This window comes from Bison bison, unplaced genomic scaffold (assembly GCF_000754665.1).
Source record: "Bison bison bison isolate TAMUID 2011002044 unplaced genomic scaffold, Bison_UMD1.0 scf7180017864172, whole genome shotgun sequence".
Taxonomy (NCBI): Eukaryota; Metazoa; Chordata; class Mammalia; order Artiodactyla; family Bovidae; genus Bison; species Bison bison.
In genome coordinates, this window is record NW_011494744.1 from 1,967,750 (window position 1) to 1,991,906 (window position 24,157).

At 41.8% G+C, this 24,157-nt stretch overlaps 1 protein-coding gene across 4 annotated transcripts in view; it reads right to left on the bottom strand.

The window, feature by feature from the left end:
* EXOC6 (exocyst complex component 6) overlaps positions 1-22,847 on the bottom strand; it is a 194,042-nt gene extending 171,195 nt beyond the window's left edge. For 2 of the 4 annotated variants that reach the window (XM_010842197.1, XM_010842195.1), the window contains exon 1: positions 9,266-9,418. In XM_010842197.1, the coding sequence (XP_010840499.1) occupies positions 9,266-9,366 (101 nt within the window). In that variant the 5' untranslated portion in view covers positions 9,367-9,418. Of the gene's footprint in view, positions 1-9,265; positions 9,419-22,614 lie in introns of those variants that run through there. The other 2 variants (XM_010842194.1, XM_010842196.1) reach the window with 2 other exon arrangements.
* Between the last annotated feature and the right edge of the window lie 1,310 nt (positions 22,848-24,157).

Below are 24,157 nucleotides of genomic sequence, written 5' to 3' on the forward strand. Positions count from 1 at the left end.
TGACTGACTGGTTTGATCTTCCTGCTGTCAAGGCACTCTCAGCACCATAGTTCAAAGGCATCAATTCTTTGGCGCTGTACCATCTTTACAATCCAGCTCTCACACCTGTACATGTCTACTAAGAAGACCATAGCCTTGACTATATGGACCTTTGTCAGCAGAGTGATGTCTCTGCTTTTCAACACACTGTCTAGGTGTGTCACGGCCTTCCTGCCAAGAAGCAATCATCTTCTGATTTCATGGCTGTAGTCACCATCTGCAGTGATTTTAGACCCCCAGAAGAGGAAATCTGTCACTGCTTCCACCTTTTCCCCTTCCATTTGCCATGAAGTAATGGGGCCAGCTGCCATGATCTTAGTTTTTTAATATTTGGTTTTAAGTTGCCTTTTTCACTCTCCTCCTTCATTCTCATCAAGAGGTTCTTTAGATCCTCTCCACTTTCTGTCAACAGAGTGGTATCATCCACATATCTGAGGTTGTTGATGCTTCTCCCGCATGTCTTGATTCCAGCTTATAACTCACCCAGTCTGGCATTTCTCATGATGTGTTCAGTGTATAAGTTAAACAAACAGGGTGACAACAGATAGCCCTATCATACTCCTTTCTCAGTCCTGAACCAATCAGTTGTTCCATACAGGGTTCTAACTGTTGCTTCCTGACCCACATACAGATTTCTCAGGAGGCAGGTAAGATGGTCTATATACCCATCTCTTTAAGAGCTTTCCACAGTTTGTTATGATCCACACGGTCAAAGGTTTTAGCATAACTGAAACAGAGGTAGATGTTCTTCTGGAATTCCATTGCTTTCTGTGATCCAGAAAGTGTTGGCAATTTGATCTCTGGTTCCTCTGCCTTTTCTAAACCCAGATGGGCCATCTCAAGGTTCTCGGTTCATATAGTGCTGAAGCCTAGCATGCAAGATTTTAAGCATGACTTTACTAGCATGGGAGACAAGTGCAACTGTCTGATGGTTTGAACATCCTTAAGTAATGCTTTATTGGGAACTGGGATGAGAATTGACTTTTTCCAGTCCTGTGGCCACTGCTGGGTCTTCCAGATTTGCTGACATATTGAGTGCAACACTTTGACAGCATCATCTTTTAGAGTTTTGAATAGCTCCACTGAAATTCCATTGCATCCACTAGTTTTATTGACAGTAATGCTTCCTAAGGCCCACGTGACTCCACACTTCAGAATGTCTGGCTCTGGGTGACTGACCATACCATCACAGTTATCTGGTTCATTAAGATCTTTTTTGTACAGTTCCTCTGTGTATTCTTTCCATCTCTTCTTGATCTCTTCTGTTTCTACTAGGTCTCAACCGTCTCTGTCCTTTATTGTGCCCATCTTTACATGAAATGTTCCCTTGGTATTTCCAATTTTCCTGAAAGGATCTCTGGTCTTTCCTCTTCTATTGTTTTCCTCTATTTTTACTCATTGTTCATTGAAGAAGGCCTTCTATATAGAATATTTCTGAATCTCACTGTAATTAATTTAGAATTAATCTGAAACTGATTCTGAGAGCAACCACTAAGAAATCAATTTTTTAAATACTGGAAAAAATCATTAAAGTAACTAAAATATTACACTATAAAATATTCACTTAACAGAAAATAGAAAAAAAGGAACAGAGGAGCAAAAAAAAAAAAAAAAAACAAGACATACAGTAAACAAAAAGTAAAATGACAGATACAAATCCAACTATATAAATATTAACATTCAACATGAATAGATGAAATAGTACAGACAAAAGTTAGAGATTATGGGCTTCCTTGGTAATTCAGTGATAAAGAATCCACCTGCCAATGCAGGAGACATGGGTTCAATCCCTAACCCAGGAAGATCCTACGTGCTGTGGAGCAACTATGCCCATGTGCCACAACCACGGAGCCTGTGCTCTAGAGCCCAGAACTGCAACTGCTGAGCCCACACACGCCCTAGAGCCTGTGCTCTGCAACAAAAGAAGCCACCACGGTGAGCGGCTGCACACTTACAACTAGACAGGAGCCCTCACTTGCCACAACTAGAGAAAAGCCTGTGGGGCAACGAAGATCCAGCAGTCAAAAATAATAAAATAAATAAAGTTATATTTTTAAAAAGTCAGGTTATGAAACTGGATAAACAACATGCTCCAACAATATACTATCTACGGGAGATATACTTTGGATTCAAGGACAAAAATAGGTTGAAAGTAAAAAGATAAAAAGAGACATACCATACAAAGAGCAACCAAAAGAAAGCTAGAGTAGATTTACTAATATCAGACAAAACAAACTTAAAAACAAGTCTAGAAGACTTTCCTGGTTGTCCACTGGTTAAGACTTCACCTTCCAATGCAGGGGGTGAGGGTTCAATCCCTGGTCTGGTAGCTAAAATCCCACATGCCTCAGGGCCAAAAAAAACAAAACATAAAAAAAACAGAAGAAACACTGTAACAAATTCAATACAGACTTTAAAAAGCAATTAAAAAAATAAAATAAGTGTAGAGATAAAGAGGAACATTTTATAATGTAAAACAGTCAATCAATCAAAAATATATAACAAGTATCACTATGAACAAAGCTAGCGGAGGTGATGGAATTCCAGTTGAGCTATTTCAAATCCTAAAAGATGATGCTGTGAAAGTGATGCACTCAATATGCCAGCAAATTTGAAAAACTCAGCAGTGGCCACAGGACTGGAAAAGGTCTGTTTTCATTCCAATCCCAAAGAAAGGCAATGCCAAAGAATGCTCAAACTACTACACAATTGCACTCATCTCACACGCTAGTAAAGTAATGCTCAAAATTCTCCAAGCTAGGCTTTAACAGTATGTGAACAAAGAACTTCCAGATGTTCACTCTGGATTTAGAAAAGGCAGAGGAACCAGAGATCAAATTGCCAACATCCGCTGGATTATAGAAAAAGCAAGGGAATTCCAGAAAAACATCTACTTCATTGACTATGCTAAATCCTTTGACTGTGTGAATCACAACAAACTGTATAAAATTCTTAAAGAGATGGGAATACCAGACCACCTGACCTGCCTCCTGAGTAACCTGTATGCAGATCAAGAAGTAACAATTAGACATGGAACAGACATGGAACGATGAACTGGTTCCAAGCTAGGAAAGGAGTACATCAAGAGTGTATATTGTCACCCTGCTTATTTAACTTATATGCAGAATACATCATGTGAAATGCCGGGCTGGATAAAGCACAAGCTGAATCAAGATTGCCAGGAGAAATATCAATAACCTCAGATATGCAGATGATACCAACCCATGGCAGAAAGCAAAGAGGAGCTAAAGAGCCTCTTGATGAAAGAGGAGAGTGAAAAACTTGGCTTAAAACTAAACATTAAAAAAACTAAGATCATGGCATCCAGTCCCATCACTACATGGCAAATAGATGGGGAAATAATGGAAACAGTGACACACTTTATTTTCTTGGGCTCCAAAATCACTCTGAATGGTGACTGCAGCCACGAAATTAAGACACTTTCTCCTTGAAAGAAAAGTTATGACAAACCTAGACAGCATATTAAAAAGCAGAGACATTACTTTGTCAACAAAGGTCTGTCTAGTCAAGGCTATGGTTTTTCCAGTAGTCATGTATGGATGTGACAGTTGGACCATAAAGAAGACTGAGCACTGAAGAACTGATACCTTTGAACTGTGGTGTTGAAGAACACCCTTGTGAGTCCCCTGGACTGCAAGGAGATCAAACCAGTCAATCCTGAAGGAAACAAACTCTGAATATTCATTAGAAGGACTGATGCTAAAGCTGAAGATCCAATACTTGGCCACCTCACACAAAGAACTGACTCCTTAGAAAAGACCCTGGTGCTGGGAAAGACTGAAGGCAGGAGGAGAAGGGGGCAACAGAGGATGAGATGGTTGGATGGTATCACTGACTCAATGGATACGAGTTTGAGCAAGCTCAGGGAGATGGTGAAGAACAGGGAAGCCTGGCATGCTGCAGTCCTCGAAGCATCAGACACAAATGGGCGACTGAACAACAACAAATACACATTTATGGGCTTCCCCAATGCCTCAGCAGTAAAGAATCTACCTGCAATGCAGGAGACTCAGGAGATGCAGGTATGATCCCTGGGTAGGGAAGTTCCCCTGAGGAAGGAAATGGCAACCTACTCCAATATTCTTGTGTGAAAATCCCCATGGACAGAGGAGCCTGGTGGGCTACAGTCCAAAGGAGCACAAAGAGTCAGACACACTGAGCAAACACATGCACCTAAAAACAGAGCCCAAAATACATGAAGCAAAAACTACCCATTGCCCAATAATGGGCAGAACAACAAGTAGACGATCAAAAGGAAAGTAGAAGACCTGAACAACTATAACCTAATGAGACCTAAAAGACATCTATAGCATCTTCCACCCAATAACATCAGTATACACATTCTTCTGAAGTGAACATGTAACATTCTCCAGGACAGACCACGTTAGGCCGTAAAACAAGCCTCAGAGAATTTAAAAGGATTGAAATCATACAAGATATGATCTCTGACCAAATACAATGAAATTACGCATTAGTAACAGAAAGGCATTTGAGAAATTCACAAATATGTTGAAATTTAACAACATACTTAAATACATACATACATAACCAATGACTCAAAGAACAAATCACAAAGGAAATTTAAAAAATACTTTGAAATGAATAAAAACGAAAACACACAATACCAAAACTTATGAGATCATGTTAAAGTTTATAAAATTGACAAACTTTTAGCTGGACTGACTAAGAAAAAGAGAGACACAAATTACTAAAATCAAGAGTAAAAGAGGGACTTTCCTGATGGTCCAGTGGTTAAGACTCTGATTCCCAATGCAAGAGGCCCAGGTTCAGTCCCTAGTCAGGGAACTAGATTCCATATGCCACAACTAAGTCTCTCACAGCCAAAAAAAATTAATAGAAAAGAGTAAAAGAAAAGTCAGTACCACCAGTCTTACAGAAATAAAAAAGGTTATAAGGGGATGCTATGAACAATTCTGTGATTCCTAGGTGGCTCAGTGTTAAAGAATCTCCCTGGCAAGCAAGAAATGTGGATTTGACCCCTGAGTCAGGAAGATCTCCTGGAGAAGGAAATGGCAACCCACTTCAGTATTCTTGCCTGGGAAATCCCATGGACAGAGGAGACTGGTGGGCTACAGTCCATGGGGTCACAAAAGACTCAGACTGAGCACACACACACATGAACCATTTTATACTAACAACCTGATAACCTAGACAAAATGTACAAATTTCTAAAATGACACAAACTACCAAAACTGATGCAGTAAGAATAGAAAATCAAAACAGACTTGTTATAACAAGAGACTGATCAATAATCAGAAACCTTCCAAGAAAGAAAAGCTAGATGGTTTTAGTGACAAATTCTACCATCTATTTAAAGAAAAATTAACACTATTCCTACACAAAGTCTTCCAAAAAGTGGGAGAATAGGGACACTCCTCACTCATTCTATCAGGCCAGCTTTACTCTATCAAAGCCAGCTAAAGACATCACAAAAAAAGAAAACTAGGTACCAATATCCCCTGTGAATACAGATGTAAAAACACTCAATAAAATATTAGCAAGCTGAATCCAACATGTTAAAAAGATTATACTCCATGACCATATGGGATTTATTACAGGAATGTAAGAGTGATTCAACATTACATACATATATACATAAATATGGTACACCACGTAAATAGAGAAATAAAAATACATTCATCTCAATTGAGGAACACTAACCAATAATAAGGTATTACTCTCATACCAAAACCAAAGACGTCACCAGAAAATAAAAGACAAATAGCTCTTATGAATATACATGCAAAAATCCTAAACAAGATACTAACAAATGGAATCTGAGAAGACTCTTGAGAGTCCCTTGGACTGCAAGGAGATCCAACCAGTCCATTCTAAAGGAGATCAGTCCTGGGTGTTCATTGGAAGGACTGATGCTAAAGCTGAAACTACAATACTTTGGCCACCTCATGCAAAGAGTTGACTCATTGGAAAAGACCCTGATCCTGGGAGGTATTGGGGGCAGAAGGGGATGACAGAGGATGAGATGGCTGGATGGCATCACCAACTCAATGGATATGAGTTTGAGTAAACTCCGGGAGTTGGTGATGGACAGGGAGGCCTGGCGTGCTGTGATTCATGGGGTCACAAAGAGTCGGACACGACTGAGTGACTGAACTGAACATATAAAAAATGATTATACACTATGACCAAGTGGGATTAATTCCAAAACTGCAAGGTTGATTTATATCTGAAAATCATTTAATATAAAACACCACTGTGATACGATAAGGAACAAAATCCACATGATCATCTCAATGGGTGCAGAAAAAGCATCAGAAAAATTCAACACTCCTTCATAGTAAAAACACTTGACAAACTAGAAGGGAATAAACTCAACCTGAAAAACAGCATCTATGATATTCCCACTGCAGTATACACAGAATGCGAGTTGTTTCACAACTTCACCAACACGTCGTATGGTCAGTCTTTTTAATCTTTATTTTTTACTTTTATTTTTATTTTTGGCTGCACTTAGAGGCTTGCAGGGTCTAAGTTCCCTGACCAGGGACTGAACCTGGCCCAGCAGTGAAAGCACACAGTCCTAAGCACCAGACCACCATGGAATTCCCTACATTTTTCTTTTTTTTTTTTACCTTCTTGAAACATTTAAATTTTCCCATAATAAGTTTTTTTTTTTTAATTTTAGTGTTAGCATTTCACTCAGTGAAACCTCAGGAATAAAAAAGCATTGGCTTAAACTCTGTTCAAGAGAAAGGACTGCTAGCAGTGCCTTCCACGGGTGTGTGCAGGGCCTGCTTGCAAATGAGAGATGACAAGAGTATATATAGAGTAAGTATGAGTCAGTGTAGTTCACTAAAGAAAAGGGTGTGGGTTTCAACAAAGTGAGTAGGTGATACAAATGTCACCAGCGAAACAGAATGATACCACCACCAATACATATATTCTATTTGTGTTACAAAAATCTCAGTGTACAGTTGACCCTGAAACAATGAGGGGATCGGGCCGATGACCTTTCATGAAGTGAAAAATCCACATATAACTTATGGTCCATACAATGGGTTCTTCTATACCCCAGGTTCGGCATTTCCAGACGCAACCAACTGCGGATCCTGTAGTATCACAAAAATACGTTAAGTATGTATTTTTTTCTATTTGGCCGAGCCACGAGGCTTTCCGGATCTTAGTTCCCCACACCAGGGGTCAACCGGGCCCCCAACTCCTCCCCCAGCGGTGAGAGTACAGAAGTTCGCACAGTTGTTGCTGTTTAGTCACTAAGTTGTGTCTGACTCTTTTGTGACCCCATAGACTGTAGCCCACCAGGCTCCTCTGTCCACGGGATTTCCCAAGCAAGAATACTGGAGTGTGCTGTCATTTCCTTCTCGGGGATCATTTAGACCCAGGATCTTCCTCAACCGAGTCTCTTGCGTCTCCTGCATTGGCAGGCAGATTCTTTACCACTGTATATGTAAGAAACGAGATGCGAGTCCAGGTTCGATGCCCGATACTGGATGCTTGCGGCTAGTGCACCAGGACGACCCAGAGGGATGGTATGGGGAGGGAGGAGGGAGGAGGGTTCAGGATGGGGAACACATGTATACCTGTGGCGGATTCATTTTGATATTTGGCAAAACTAATACAATTATGTAAAGTTTAAAAATAAAATAAAATTTAAAAAAATTACGGGTATAAATGAATTCACACAGTTCAAATCCATATTGTTCAAGTCAGCTGTAGTTAAAATTTTTCTTCTAAATTAATTTCACCTGCTTTCAATGATCCCGCCTAGTACATTTTCTCAAGAAGAAGCACCTCTTTCCTAATCAATACTATTTTCAAAAATGGACTGTTGTAATAACTATACCACACACTATACTCCTTCAGTTTCACCATGCAGTGAGGAAAACAAAGCTTCCTTTAAATGTATGAGTTCAACTTTCATTAGCAAATGCAGTTTTTATAAAAAGTGTTATACTGAAAAATTAAGGAAATGCACTAATCATATTTATATCATAGAGGGACCTTCATGTGACAAAAATGTATCATGTACCTACTACATGCTTAGGCATACAGGAGTGAACAAATAGGCAAGGTCTCTGAATTCCCGGGCTTTCTGGGTATCTAAACACGTACCCCTCCCCTGTCTACAAATAAAAAAATCGAGGTCCAGAGAAGTTAAATGATTTGCCCACGACCGCACACTTCATCAGTGCTAAGACTAGTGTAAACCAAGAATCCAGTTCTCTGTAGTCTCAGGCCAAGGTCGATTTACTTTGCACTACAACCACAGGTCCCCAAGTTCCCTAAGTGAATAATAATTTCATTATCATCACACCGAAAAATGAAGCCTTATATTTAAAGAGCAGTCAATCTTGAAGAAAGTGGCTAACACTCTAATGGATCACTAGAGTGCCTGGGTTTACTAGGGCAATAGATAGTCTGGAATAGTCATTGTTCTTGTACTATTTTTAAACGGTGGAGATTCTTTTTAAAATAAACGGGGAAATGCATGCAAAATTAAACATTCGCAAATAAATAAAAGCTTCCCAGACTCCAGAGAGGCTTGCCGGGCGAGCGCACGGTCACGATCAGTCACATCAGCGCGTTCCTGAGCGCCAGCCCCTCCCCTCCCGCCCACGCTCCCTCCTCGCCCACTCTGGCGGCGCGGGAGTATAGAGAATGGTGCCGGCGACTCCCGCTCAATTTCAATTCTCCCACGCCCTCAGCAGCCCAGCGCGCCAGCGTTTCCACCTGCGCGCGAGTCGGCACCTCTGTCCTGCCGTCTGCCGGCACTTCACCTTCGTCCCGGGCACGCCCGAGGCGGAGCCGCCCTCAGCCCCGGAGCGTCGCGCGAGCCGGGAAGCCCCAAGCGCGTTCTCGAGACCCCAGGCCCCGGCCGGGGCAGGGCGGGGCGGGGCGTCGAAAACGGGGCGGTGCCTCGACTCCCGGGGTCACAGGCACCGTGGCAGCCACACCCTCCAGCTGCGCAGTGACAGCTCCCGCGGCTGAGGCGGGCCGCGCGGACAGGTGCAGTCGCCCGTGCCGCCCCGCCCGGGTCCGGGCTCAGGTCCTGGCCCGCTGCGCCTCGGCCCCCGCCCGGCCGCCCGCCTCCTCGCGCACCACCTGTCGGGCCGCTTCGCGCGCGGCCGACGGCGGAAAACTCGCCCGCCTCCTGACGAGCGGCCGAAGAGGGTAGCCAGAGATCCCGAGAGGATGAGAGCTTTACCGGAGGGTGGGCCCCACGCAGGCGGTGTCTGTGCTCTGGATCTCCTGCAAGATCCGCTCGTGCTCTGGGACGGTGCCCGGACCTTCGCCGATCTCCGCCATCTTGGCTGGAAGCTGAGGAGCCGGCGAGGCGCGGCGCCGCGCAGACCGCGGGGGCGAGCAACCTGTGGCGCGAGCGCGAGGAGGCGGGGAAAGGGGCGGGGCGGGCGGCGCTGGGGCGCGTGGAAGGCCGCGCACGGGCGCGCGACCGGGTCACTGTCCCCACACCTGGGGGAGGCCCAGGTGCTGCCGGCCGCTGTGCGGAGTGGAAACGGGCCACCTCCAACTCTCGCCCGGTACTGGCCCCCTAGTTGCTGTCTAGTAATTGGCCCTGCTTAAAAGCATAGATCCCTGTATTCTGTGTTCAGACCCTGTGCTAGCACTTGGGATTATTTCGTAATGAGGCAGGTCGACAATAAAGGCTACGGGAATGTTTACCGAGGAGGCATGGGTGGTGGAGGGTCAGAGAAAGGAAAAATCAAGAAAAGCAAAATGGTATGTGGGAGTAAGATTTGTTTTAGGAATGAACCCAGAAGAACCCAGCTGGCGAACAAGGACGACCGCTCTGAGTGGATTCCTGTTCCTGCCCCGCGGAAAGTTCACAGAGGCCAGTCTACTTGGAAATAAATTATAAGCGCCAGAAAAAGTAAATGACGTAAAACGAAGACATTTTATGGCAAAGATACAAGAAAGACCCAGTGCAGTGTGTGATTTCATGCCAAAGTCCTTGAACCCAAGTGCCCCCAAGTTGCTGTGGCTGGGATGAAGTGGGGAAGCCCTTGAGAGAAGTGGGCTTCAGAGAGATGGGAAGGACAAGCAGGTGCTTGGAAGAGTCTTGTTTATGGGACTGCTGAGTAAACCAGTTTGTCATGATCAAATCAGCGACTGAGGAAGATTAACCAGAAAGAGAGTACATAACCTAGCCCTGAGGGACAACTATTCTGGTCTCCGTTAATCCAGAGCTCAGCATGTCCCTTTGAGTCAACCAAGCTCTTTATTATACAGCTGTGTAACTCACTCCAGAGAACTTTTTCTAGAAGCTTTTACTACTTCCATCCTCCTCCTACAAAAATCCTGCCGAACAGTTAAAAGCATGACTTCCTAAGACGGGTGTGCTCAATTTAATCCCCTAGTCGTTCACTCTACAGCTGGGTGACATTGTCAGAACCTAGTCCCTTTATAGTTAAGTTTCCCCATCTGAAAATGACCATGGTAGTCATTTTCCTCATGTCATGACCTCATTTTGCTGTCCCATGTTGTGTTAGCTTTCTATGACTGCTGTAACAAATTATCACAAACTTAGCTTAAAACAATTCAAATTTATTATGGTTCTGTAGGCTAGAAATCCAATACGGGTCTCACTGGGCTAAAAATAAGGTGTCAGCACAACAGTGTTCTTTCCAGAGGCACTAGGGGAGAATTTATTTGCTTATGTATTTCAGCTTCCAGAGGCCGCCCACATTCTTTGGCTCATGGCCCCCTTCCTCAGTCCTTCAAGTCAGAAATTTTGCATCTCTCTGACCATTTTCCTATAGTCATATTTCCCTCTGACTCTGACCTAGGCCAGAAAAGATTTTCTGCTTTTAAGGACCCATGGCATTAGGTTCGACACAACTGTAATTCTGGAGAATCTTCTATCTCAAGGTCTTAACATTAGTCATACCTGCAATATCCCTTTTGTCATGTAAGGTAATATATTTACAGATTCCAAGGATTAGATTGTGGAAATTTAGGGGGGACCATTATTCTGCCTATTGGGACCATAGTAAGGTCCCAATAAACTTTACTAACATATAAAAATGTCCTTCTTCCTATTAATCTGAAATTTCTGTCCTCCTTGGAAATTTCAACTCAAATTTAATCTCCTTCATAAAGATTTCCCTAAGGAATCAGGTGGCTCAGGGGTAAAGAATCCACCTGTCAATACAGGAGATGCAGGTTCGATCCCTGGGTCAGGAAGATCCCCTGGAAACAGAAATGGCTACCCACTCCAGTTGTTCTTGCCTAGAGAATTCCATGGACAGAGGAGTCTGGTGGGCTATAGTCCATCGGGGTCACAAAAGAGCCAGATACAACTTAGCTACTAAGCAACAGCAACAAGAACTATTCCTTCTTGTTGCTGTTGCTTAGTTTAATTAATCCATAAAACCTTCTCACTAACTCTAGGTTGAAGTTAGCCCATTTATCCACTCTACCAACAACTGTTTTAATAGTGAGCACTTGTTTTGATTGGTTCTTTCTTATAATTTGAATTTTGTTTGTTTTTGTACTGTTGACACAGAACAGAAATACATGGCTGACTTCAGTGCAGGCTAACTTGAAAGACCAAAAAAGCTCTGCTACATCCATATGTTTATTCTACCAAGAAACCCTATCACAAGCCTGTTTCCACTGTCTTTTTTTTTTTTTAACCATACTGGGCGGCATGTAGGATCTTAGTTCCCTAATCAGAGATCTAACTGACACCCCCGGCAGAGTCTCTTAACCACTGGACAGCCAGGGAAGTCCCTATTTCCACTGTCTTGATAGTACAAGAGAACCCATATCTTCCCTGGGAAATCTCACTTCCTCAAGCTGTGAAAACATACAGAAAAAAAAAATTTCCCAAGTCCACCAGCACTTTCATATCATGTTAAGGTCCTTAAGTTCAGAGATGCCCCCCTTTTATTTTAGCTTTCCAATTTCTTATAGTTCCGCCTAGAGTTCTGCACGTGGCTGAGAGAAAGCTGGAGGGGTCTTAAAACCAGACAATGCTGAAGTTCTGAAGCCACTGAAAAGAGTTCAGGATGACTTAGAAAGGGGTTCCAAACACATCTGAGCCTAAGGCCAGAGTTTAATTAATCCATTATTGGTAACAATTAGAAATTAGAACAATATTAAATTGTAAAAAGTTAATTTCTTCAAACTTGATCTTTATACAGTTGACATTAAATATCACATCTTATAATGTGGTATATTCAGTTGCCTTGATAGAAATGTGCAACACAAACAGAAAAGGTTACCTCAAATTCCCTGAGGTTCACCATCAGAGTTTCACTGCAAGAAACTATACTTACGGGCTTTTGTTAGAGGGTATATAGTTTATATATATACATAAACTTCACCCATTCCTCTGGTTATTTAAAATTTTACTCTTGGGTCAAGTCAAATCCCTGTATCCAGACCCCAGCATTTTGGCCCTTCCCCCAATTGCTTTTTATTGAGTAGTAAGACAAAAGAAACAAATTTTTTTCTTGGTAGACTGAGTCCTCAATTGCTGAGGCACCATCATCCAGTGTTAGCACATCTGAGATGCAGGTTCAGCTCTTGAGAGGGAAAAATAAACCTTTTGAAAACTGAACCTGAAACCAAACATAAGATCTGAGGACAAATTTTATGGTGTCCTACAAAGAGAACAGAGAGCCAGTTCTCTCTGCAGGAAAAGGCAAGCTATCTTAGCTCAGATGATGAGCAGGACCAGAATTCATTGCTCTAAAGAGTAAAGCAAGGTGAGGAGAGTAGGACATATGACAGAAGCCAGCTTCTTATTTGGCAATCAGCTTCTAATGGGGCATTTCTTTACAGTGTTCATTATCCAGACCTTTCCCCTCTTCTCTTCTCCAACCCTGATGCAATCTATCCAAACCCAGCTCTAAATGCCCTTGCCCTGGGAAACCAACCCTACTTACATACTCCTCACTCCTGACCTGTTTCAACACCTGCCCATAGGGATTACCTCAGCATTAAGTAGCAGTCTCTTCCCCTTAATTCAAGTTAAGATGGAAGGAAGTCCATTTACCACATCTTATAAAACAGCTCTAGCTGGTTCCCTCTATGACTTCTGGTAGATCTGTTAGTACTTGAAGTTTTTGGGTAAGAATTTAAAGTTTAATGTCCTAAATAGCTCACTATGTAAATTTTAATTATGGACATAGATATAACATGCACATTAATGTGAAAAAAGGCCTAAAGTGCTACATATCTAGGGACTTCTCTGGTGGTCCAGTCAATGGATAAGAATCTGCCTTCCAGCGCAGGGGGTGTGAGTTTGATTCCTGGTCAGGGAACTAAGATTCCATGTGCCACAGAGCAACCAAGTCTGCATGTGGCAATTACTGAGCCCTGATGTCACAACTGGAGAGTCCATGCAACGAAAGACCCTGTGTGATACCACAGAGAGCCTACACACCACAACTAAAACCTGATGCAGCCAAATAAATAAATATTTTAAAAAATAAAGGCTACATTTCTAAAAGTCTCCGAAATAAAGAATTTCAGCTATAAACCAAAATAATCTTAATAGCTATTTACTGAGCACTATTTTCTAAGCCTTTTATATTATCTAATTTAACCCTTACTAATTCATAATTTTATTGGTAAATAAGGTAGTACTAATTTTACTAAAATCTAATTTCAGCCTTTGGGGTACTCTTGCTATTTCCAATTTAATTTGGAGAAACTGAGACTTAGAGAGATTAACTCACTTGTCCAAGGCCACATAGCTAGTGAGTTGGAGAAGATGGAGCTAATAAGCTGTTCTTGCTTTTCCTGTTAATAAAAAAGTCAGATAAGAAGACTGTTCTGATATTGTTTTACCCAAGGAATAAATGACTGTCAGTCTGGTCTGAGGAGGCTGGGGATAGTAGGGCACATTGGAAGATTGCACATGTTTGGTGAGTTATTTGGGGAGCAGTGGACATCGATTTCCAGAAATCCACCCAAAATTTCTCTTCAGAACTCCTGGGAGGGAAAAGATACCAGGAAGACTGACAGGGCAGGAGACGTACTCTGTGTCCAGTAGGAAACTAATCAGCAAAGTAAGGGTTTAATCTGTAAATAAAATCTTAGTCACTAAGAATTTATACTTTGAGCCACTTGTCTACAGACTAATAACCAACCTCGGGAAAGCCCCTCCCTCAGAAGGAGGCTATAGAATGTTGCTGCCCTGGTCTGGCATTTAAATGGGTTCAAATTCCAATTCATATCTTACTAAATGTGGGACCCTCTGTAAAAGGACTTAACTTGTCTTTGCTTCAGTTTCTTCAAGTGTGAATTGGGAGCAATAAAAGTCCCTGGCTTACCAAGCTGTGTGGGGATTAAGGAAGATGTGCTCGTGTGTGCTTAGTCGCTCAGCTGCATCCAATTCCTTGTGACCCCACGGACTATAGCCCGCCAGGCTTCTCTGTCCATGGGATTCTCCAGGCAAGAATATTGGAGTAGGTTGCCATTTCCTCCTCCAGGGAAGCTTTGCAACCTAGAGACAAACCCACATTTCCTGCATCTCCTGCATTGGAAGGCAGATTCTTTACCATTGCATAATATAATATATCCTTTACCATCTATTAGGTAATCCACTCCGGTACTATTGCCTGGAAAATCCCATGGACAGAGGAGCCTGGTAGGCTACAGTCCAAGGGGTCACAGAGAGTCGAACACGACTGAGTGACCTCACTTTCTTTCTTTCACCATCTATTATATTAAAGAAGATAATATATGTATAATGTTTAGTCCAGAGCTCATCCAACATGAAGCATTGGAGGTGAGGATTATCTGACATTTGTTATTCAACCAAAAAGCCCAGAATTTAGCTTCCTCTTTGGTAAAATAAAAATAAAAAACAGACACAATAATGTTCCTTTTTCCCTAATCATTAACAAAATAGGCTAATTTTGTTTCAGAGCTCTCTGAACCTGAACTTCATTTTTTCTCTGAATGCTTGATTGGTGGAAACTGTCTGAAAGTTGTTCTTATTGTGGAGAGGGAGCCAGGACCTTGTCTTTAGGTTAGACTCTTGGCTCTGGATCCACTTTAGTGAGCCCTCCGGATCTTGCTTCTAAGTCAAGTGCCTCTTTGTCATCCTTGGAGACGATGCTCATCTTCTGAGACACACACCATGGTGGCAAACAAATCGTTGAGTCTGTCTTCATTTCCAGGCACAGATACAATGTCTGTATTGTTCACCACCAGCTCAGTTACTATTTGTTAAATGAATAATCCACATGCAAATACTACTTCTCATGTTATATTGTTGTAAAAGCATGTCTCCTGAGGTAGGGTATATCTCCACAGAGAGTCCCTTCCTCATTCCTAGGAACCCCATATCAGACTTCCTGATCTTTAACCTCTTGAGAATTTGCTATTATCATTGAGATGTTTCTTAAAGAGTTTAAGAGCCTTTGCTACATAACTGCTGAACTTTATCAAAATGCAGAACACAGGGTAGTCTTCATTGGCTCTAATCAATTAAGCCTTCCATTTTAGCCACTCTTTGGAGAATGCCTTGACAGCTGCGTTCCTCCAGCGTCTACCTTGGTACAGTGACCCCAAGTGGCCACAGTCTGTAAGTGCAAGAGAATGTGAACAAAGCCCTGCCAGGTCTGGGAGGATTCCTTCCTGCTGCAAAACTGTGTCCAGGAATCTCTTCCATATCCCACAGGGGAGAACAATAGAAGGAAACCTGAAATTGAAGCCAAATAAAATCAGTTTTTATGAAATATGGGCTGGTCCTCAAAGAAGTTCAAAAGTAATTAGCCCCAGGTTCTCTTCATTCAACAGTTGCTTTTCTTCAAAGCTTGCTGTGTGCCAGGATCTGTGCTAAGCTTTCAGACAGAGCTGGCTCATCCGTGTGGGGCTGAAGAAGTTGCTCTTGGGTTAATACTCTGCCATCACCATCCTCTGGACAAGGGGGACTCCATCTTCATTTCACATTGGTCCTGTAAATTATGTTACTAGTCCTGCCCTCAGAATGATGTCCAGAAAGCACCATTAACTTGCTCATTGCAAAGCTAAACATTTTAAAGTCCACTGAGCAATTAAAGAGTAATAGTATTTCCTCTGAATTCTACTCTCTCTCTCTTTTATCTCTCCTCAACAACCCCAACACTGGCTTATAATATGAACTATTTTCTCTTCTCTTTCCTCCTCATTGTTGTGTGTTTTTTAAATTATTATTCCTCATCCTGTTCAGTGCAACATCTCCATTCCTCACTCTTTCCTCATTTAGCTTTCCTTCATTGCCTGTTGCCCTTTCTGCTTCTCCTCTCACTTGTCCTATTTTTTTTCTCCTCTCAGCAAAAAAGATTTAGAAATGTAACTAATGTAATGAAATGATAATAACAGCTGATATTTACTCCCTGGCCACTTTTGTAAAATAGCATCCCTGGATCTCCCTATCCTTCACCCTGATTTGTTATTCTTCATAGAATTTATTACTGGTTTTTAATTTATTTTTAGCTCTCTTCACTAAAATGTCAGCTCCCTGGGAGCAGGGAATTTCCTGATAGGTCAGGGAATTTGCTGTATCAACAATACTACTGACCATCCTTGACCACTGTCTGCCACATCGGAGATGCTCCATAGATATTTATTTACTGAATGAAGGACTGAGCATTGTATGGCTCATGTATGAGCTGCTACATTAAATATACTGAATGCCTAACTTGTATAAGCCTTCTAATAGTTCTATCTATAAGTATAGAGGCAAAATTTGAACTGGCTCCAGAGTTCATTTAACTGTAAATAAATTCACTTAACTGTAAATAAATGAAACTATCTCCCTGCTTGGAATACTTTGTTCTCAAAATACAAAAAAAAATTTTAACTTCTCTCTAGTGTTTCCCTGAAGATCAAGCAGCTAACAGAATCATTTAAGTGTGCAGTGAAAATTTGGCAACTACATAGCCCACTGTCATCAGGAACCCCAAGCTTTCCTGGGGTGCTGCAGACATAGCAGGCCTCAGTCATAATTAGGCCCTTCTTTGGATTCTATTTTATATCCACAACATTCAGCACACTACCCGACTCCCATAAGACATTAGATGAGGTCATGATATTATATTAGTATCAAATATAAGCCTTAGTAAATAGGATTTTGAAAAAGGGATACCTCTCTCCCTCAAATATTTGCAACCAAAATAAAATTTACATTATTCAGTATTTCCCACCTGCCCAGAATTTCAAAATGTCATGAATGCCAATTTACTTCAACACTCTAAGTTATATATTACATTATGCTGAAATGTATATCCCAGTGTAAATTAAATATAATAATAATAATTGCTAACATTTATCAAGCATTTACAATGTGCTAGGCTGGTCTTGTGTTAAGCACTTCATATACATTAATCATTTGATACAGGTTTTATTATAATCCCCATTTTGTAGTTTTAGAAACTAAGGCCAAAATCAAACAACTAATAAATGTTATACTTTTGATCTTAATCAATATATTTAATGAAATAAGATTTCTATGAAATCTTACATTTCTGAAGATAAAAACAGCAAGAGCATCCTAGAATTCTACAGCTGAATATAACCAGTTATATTTTTTAGTATGTCATCCTAAGATTTTATTGTGTTTAGGTTGTTGGTGTTTTGTTGTTGTTGTTGCTTTAATATTTCCTTTCCTAAAAGCATGTTATCTTCATTCTTAAAAACATTAAAGTCAAAGAAACTACAATATCCTGTTTGCTCTTAAACTGGTAAAACTCCATGCTCAGCTTTTGGAAAACAGCCAAAGAGAGTCTGTGAGTACAAGTGTAAAACAATTATGTTATCATAAAACAATTGCAAAAATTTCTTCTGGTACGTCATCATGTACAATTCCCTTTTCCTCCTATTTTTCCCAGCCCTCAGCAGGGCTTTCTTTGGATACCTCCTCTTTTTCTACCTCCCACTAACATTGCACTTCTCTTCAATCTCTTTATCTCTGTCTCAGCTCTTGCAAAAAATTTCTGAACTCAAATCGGTTCAGACATGTTACAATTTTAGGACCTGTTCTAGGAGGCTAACAACAGACATGCAGGACCCCATGAGGCATCATGAGCCCAGGCTGTGAGAGGATATCCATGGTGGGGGCAGGTCTAATGAGGGAGGCTTGGCAGCTGGAAGTTCTAGCATAAATATGTTAGGGTCCTGCTACTGTGCTGTCCTAAGACCGTAGCCACCAGCACTATTTTACCAGAACCACCCTCAACATGAGGATTCATATAACCACTACCAATGCACTGGAATTGATATACTAGTTGAAAACTATTAACTGTGCTTGTGCAAGGCAGCTGGTAATACTGGATAAGGCCCAAAAAAGTACTAGTCTTGTAGATTCTTAAAGCATGGCTCCAGACAGCCATTAAGCCTACCAGGGACACGCACGCCCCCTAGAGGGAGCAGCTGGCAAGGAGCTGGGCATGTCTAGGCCAAATGGAGGAACTGGAGAAAAAATCATAAAACCAAATGAGAAAATCTAGTGGAAATTACCATATGGCGGTAACATGATAAAAAACAGTGATGCCCAGGGCAAAAAGGATTAGGACAGCAAAACTAATTTCAGACCCCACCTGCTCATGAGTTTCAGCCTACCGAGAATCTGTCGGCCAGGAGATTTTGAATGCCCAAAGCAAAGCCAAGCTAGGGCAACCCAGGCACTAGCTGTAGATCTTTCTTTACATTTCTCTCTTTTCTTTGAAATTCAATCACTGTCTGCATGTCTAACATCAAATACCGCTTCTCCACCAATTCAATTATTAGAGCTACCTGATATGTCTTTATTGGGTATTTCATTGGCAATACAAATAAACCATGGAAAAATATAATGTCTCAGCTCCCCCTAAAACTATCTCTCCTTTAAACTTAATACTTCAGGCAGTGGTCTCATTTCACACATAGATGAAAACAAACACAGGATCTCAGGATCATCTGATCCTTTTCCACTTTTCCACCAAAACAGAAAGAAGACCAAAGGAGCTGACCCAAGAGCCCAGTGGGGAGGTCAGGCAGGAGACAGGATGGGCCACCTGGAGAAGCCTGCTCTTGGAGCAGCCTTGTATGAAATCAGGAGGTAGGGGAAGGAAGCCTGGGCAGGTGGAAGAGACGATGGCCACTGACAATGCTGGATGACTTGAGTCCCAACCTCAGCAACTCGCTCACGACTCCTCAGTGGAGGAGACCCATTCTCTCAGATGATGGTGAGGCTGAGAGTGACAGGAAGGGCTGTGGAGCCATTTCTAAATGACGCTAGTAGAACTCTTCTACGCGTTTTGAATCCCTGAGCTCTCTGGGCTCACCCTGTTAGAGAAACAAACCCCTGATCTAACCCTGATCTGAACACTGGCCTCAGAAACAAGGTGGGCAGGGAGATGAAGCTAACTAACAGTTTGGGATTTTAAAACAGAAAATGTCTGTGGGAAAATGCCTTTCTTTTGTGACACGGAAGAACAACTAGGAGAGCTCTTGGGTATTTTCTCTCCCTCAGTTTCCACGTACGAGGTTTCTCCCCTGCATTCCCAGCCCCATCTTCTCAATATCCTAACCTTCCCTTCACTGTCGCTCCACAAAGCCTCAGAGTAGGTCCTGGGAGTAGGTCAGAGTAGCCCTCCTGGTCAGTCTCCCTCCAGCCAAACTCTTTTTCCACCCTCTCTGCCTTTAGAACTTATAACGATTCAAATCTATTCAAATACTTCTGCCTTTTCTTATTCCCTGAAATGATGACTTTCTCTCTGGACTACCTTTTTTCCTTTGTCTTGTTAAGACTATCATTAGCTCAGAAGCTCATACAAATTAGTTCAACAAATATTTATCTAGCTACTGTGTGTCAAGTATGGTAGAAGCTTCTGCAGAGGATACTAAGATATAAATATATAGTGCCCTCAGGAATCTTTAGCCTGAAAATGGTTATAGCACAAAATACATGTGAGCCTACATACACCCAAATGAGTCAGAATAAATGCCCTGAATTCTTTGGGGCTTCAAAGGATGAAGCACTCACCTGTGGTTGATGAATCAGAGAGACTTCACAGAAGAAAGAATATTTGAGCTGTGCCTTGCAAGATGGGCTGGATTTTGGCAGACAGAAGTAAGAGTGCAATTTAATAAAGAAATGGAACCATGAGAACCAGAAGGAAGAAAACAGTAAACACTCCAGTTTGGCCAAAATGGAAGTCCTGTCTTTATTTCCCAACCCTCATATTTGGCCACATGAGCTGGCATGTTCCGTAAGAGGAGTGGACCAGAATAGTTGACATTGGAATATCAATAACATACATAGGGAAGTGCTGAAAGGCAAATGCCAGCCCAAGAAGTCTTCATCTCATCAATGATTACAGCAATTGTTTAGGAAAAGGAATTTTGGTGAATATTGTCTCAATTCAAGGTTTGTTGGGGGACTTCCCTGGTGGTCCAGTGGCTAAGACTCTATGTTCCCAATGCAGGGGGCCCGAGTTCGACCTCTGGTCAGGGACTAGATTGCACATGCCACAACTACAGATCCTGCATGCCACCAACGGAGATTGACGATCCCGCGGGCCACAACTCAGACCCAGTACACAAGGCGGCTCGATGGTAAAAATCCACCTGCAGTGCAAGAGACGTGGGTTCGATCCCTGGGTTGGAAAGCTCTCCTGCAGAAGAAAAGGCAACCCACTCCAGTATTCTTGCCTGGAGAATCCCATGGATAGAGAAGCCTGATGGGCCACAGTCCATGAGGTCCCGTAGTCAGAGCTCTTTGTGAAGCTAACAGTGGGCAATCTAGGTCCACGGGTGGTGACAGGCAGCACCTGGACAAAATATGTTTGCAGTGTCTGCTCTTGCGATGATGGGAGAGTGATGTGACTGCAGATCTAAACTGACTCTTTCCTTTAGGAGACCTAGTATAAGACCCAGGACATTTACCCTCAGAACAGAAGGTAGGACACATCCAGGAACCAAAACAGGAAGTCAGGTCCAGTACCACAGCAAGACTAGCTGGTAGTTTCAAGGATGGATGAAGCCTGTAGATATTGGCCAGGGCTGAGAGACCAGGGGAGATGTGGAGAGGATCAATGGATGAAGCCTGTAGATATTGGCCAGGGCTGAGAGACCAGGGGAGATGTAGAGAGGATCAGAGGTTGAAGACTAAGGGCTCTGAAGCAACAATGGCAGCAGAGGCCACAGTAATCAACACATGTCCAGGCTTCCCTGGTGCCTCAGATGGTAAGGAGTCCACCTGCAATGCAAGAGACCCGGCTTCAAACCCTGGATCTGAAAGATCCCCTGGAGAAGGGAAAGGCTACTTACTCCAGTATTCTTGCCTGGAGAATTTCATGGACAGAGGAGCCTGGTGGGCTACAGTCCACGGGGTCATATAGAGTCAGTCACAGCTAACACTTTCACTTTTTCAGGCTCCCTTTATTCCCCTCTCGTGTTTCCCTTTGACTTCTGACCTAGCCACCAGGCAGATGCACAGGTTTTAGAAGGTGCTGGTATAGTATAAAGTATGTTCCACTTGGAAAAATTACCAAGTTTCCCATTAGCGAAAAGCTTTGGTTTTTTCTACCTGTTGAATAGGATAAAAAGCACCTGCCCTTATTCGTGGATGTCCATGATGCTCAGATAAAATGAAGGTATAAGTAACAGTTATAAATGGAGTTGTAATTATTTTTCTACTGTACCTACATATTGATCAAGAATCAACCAATAAATACCAATAGCTTCCAATACCCCCAACCCTACCCTAGGCCCTTTGGAAAGATTCAGGATACATTTAATGCAAAATCAAATTTAAATTCAGATTTAAACATATCTGCTCCTGGATCTTTCTGAGACTAAAAAGACAACACCAAAAAAAATCCTTTCACTTAATCTACAAATATTAGTCAACAAATATTTATTGACTGTCACTATCACAGTCAGAGATTGCCATCCTGTTCCCATACTGTTAAGTGTCAGATACAAGCAGACAGTCAAAAAGAATGAAAAATTTTAAACTGCACATTTAACACAGAGATATGTGTCTTTCATTTTAATTCTGTCCTTGAACTATGCAAATTAATCCTCATCTTACCAAAGAAACTATTTTTTAATCTTCTGTAGAAATAAAAAATACATATCCGAGAGCGCCCCATATACCCAAGAGCAGCAACAACACAAATAAGCATTCTGTGTTTTTTCCTACAACTCACATCCACATCCACTCAAATATAAATGAGTTTCAATGATACGACTAATTGTTCTCTGTATTTTTCACTAAGCAGTATTTTAGAGATAACAAGTGAAACCTGATGTAAATAAGATGGGATATCTATTTGGAGTTGGCATGCAGCCCTTTTTGATCACTTGAAAGTCATTTCTATTTTTTAACCTTGTGGTGATGAATCATGAAACAAATATAATACAAACAATGTGGATAATTTATTCACCGTCATTTCTCTAAGGATAAAACTTCGAGATTAGGTGTATATAGAATTGCAATCATTTCTCAAAAATTATTTTTTATTGTTATAGAGAAAAGTATAAAAAGACATGAATAAGACTACTTTATCACCACCAAAGAAGAAATAGCAAAATATAAAGGAGCCCTACCTTAAAGTAGCTTCAATGGGCAGCTCAAAAGACTGAATCTCAGCCAGCACATTCTCATAGGTTTGATCTGGGTCTTCTTCCAACATTGCTCCTGATTTTCCAGCTGCAGACATCATATTTTTTTAATGTAAGACAGTACTTTATAAGAGAAATGTAGTTGTATTATAATTACGACAGGGTCTCTCTGTCCAGCCAGAGTAGCAGCAAAAACTGAGCTCACTGTCTGACTTCATGCTATCGAAATCCTTGCTTCCAAGAATGTTGCACAGCTGTTGCTGTCTTGTCTCTACTTATAACATTTTACTTATTATTAACCTTGACACAGTTCAGAAAGTTCCTGCCTGATGCCTGCTGTATTTATTTACTTGTTTCTCAAATACAGTAACCGCAAACTTTGATAGGAATTAGAACAATTACACTATAAAAAGTTATGAAAGACAATTGACTTGTTGGGGCACATATTTTAATGTTGTTTATGCTAAGTATGTGATTAAAGTTATACTCTCAGTTATTCCTGCAACTCTACCCTTGTTCCCACGAACTCAAAAAAATAACAACAACAACAACAAGAAAAACAGTCCTCTCAGATATGATTTTGAGGTCACTGGGCAAGCCCTTTGGTCCCCCATCTCTTTCATTGCTCCACACTCTTCACTGCTGGGTGAAGTTCGACCGTGATGGATCCATTTCCTTTGTTTTTTGTCTCCTGTTCTACTACAAATGCTCCTGGAAGTGGTTGTATTTTATCCTTATCAGTTCCTTAGGCCTGACTGTGAGTGAGTTTGCTACATCCTTTTGATGGGAAGGGCAAAAGCATGAAGATGCCAGGAGGTTGAAGAGGGCTGGTTGCTGCTGAGAGGAAGAATGCATGCAAGAAGTAGAGGCCTAGAATATCAAGGGAAAATGTGGACAACAGATAGCCCCAGGTAGGCCTAAAAAAGTAAATAGGTACAAATTTCCCATTACACTCTGTGCCAGATCATCTTCAGTTCTGAGTTTAACCTCATGATTTCTTGTCCAGTGCCACAGACTGCATATTTAAAAGAATGAACAGGTACTTCTCTAGTGGTTCAGTGGTTGAGTCCACGCTTCCACTGCAGGCGGCATGGGTTCACTCCCTGGTCAGGAAACCAAGATCCTGCATTCCACATGCCATGCAGCCAAAATAAATAAAGGGATGAGTCGTGACATTCTTCCATATGAGTCTATTTTTTTTAAGTTTTTATCCGATGTGAAAAGAAATTGAAATTCTTTCTCCTCAGAATGTACTGTTCATGTAATCACAAAGCACATGTTATCAATTGCATCAGTTTTTCACTTCTCCCTACATCCATACCCTTGCCAGTGCCTCACCAAGTGTCCCTTAATGCTCCAAGACTTTGGGCCTAGCCCTGCAACTCCTGCTGGCCGATGATATATGAGCCGAAGTAGCAGTACTTGAGCTCTAAGCCTAGGCTTTGCAAACATGTTTCTCTTTGCCCTCTTACACCTCTGCCATTGCCTGAGAAAAACATGTCCTGGCTGGCTTGCTGGTCCAAGGAGG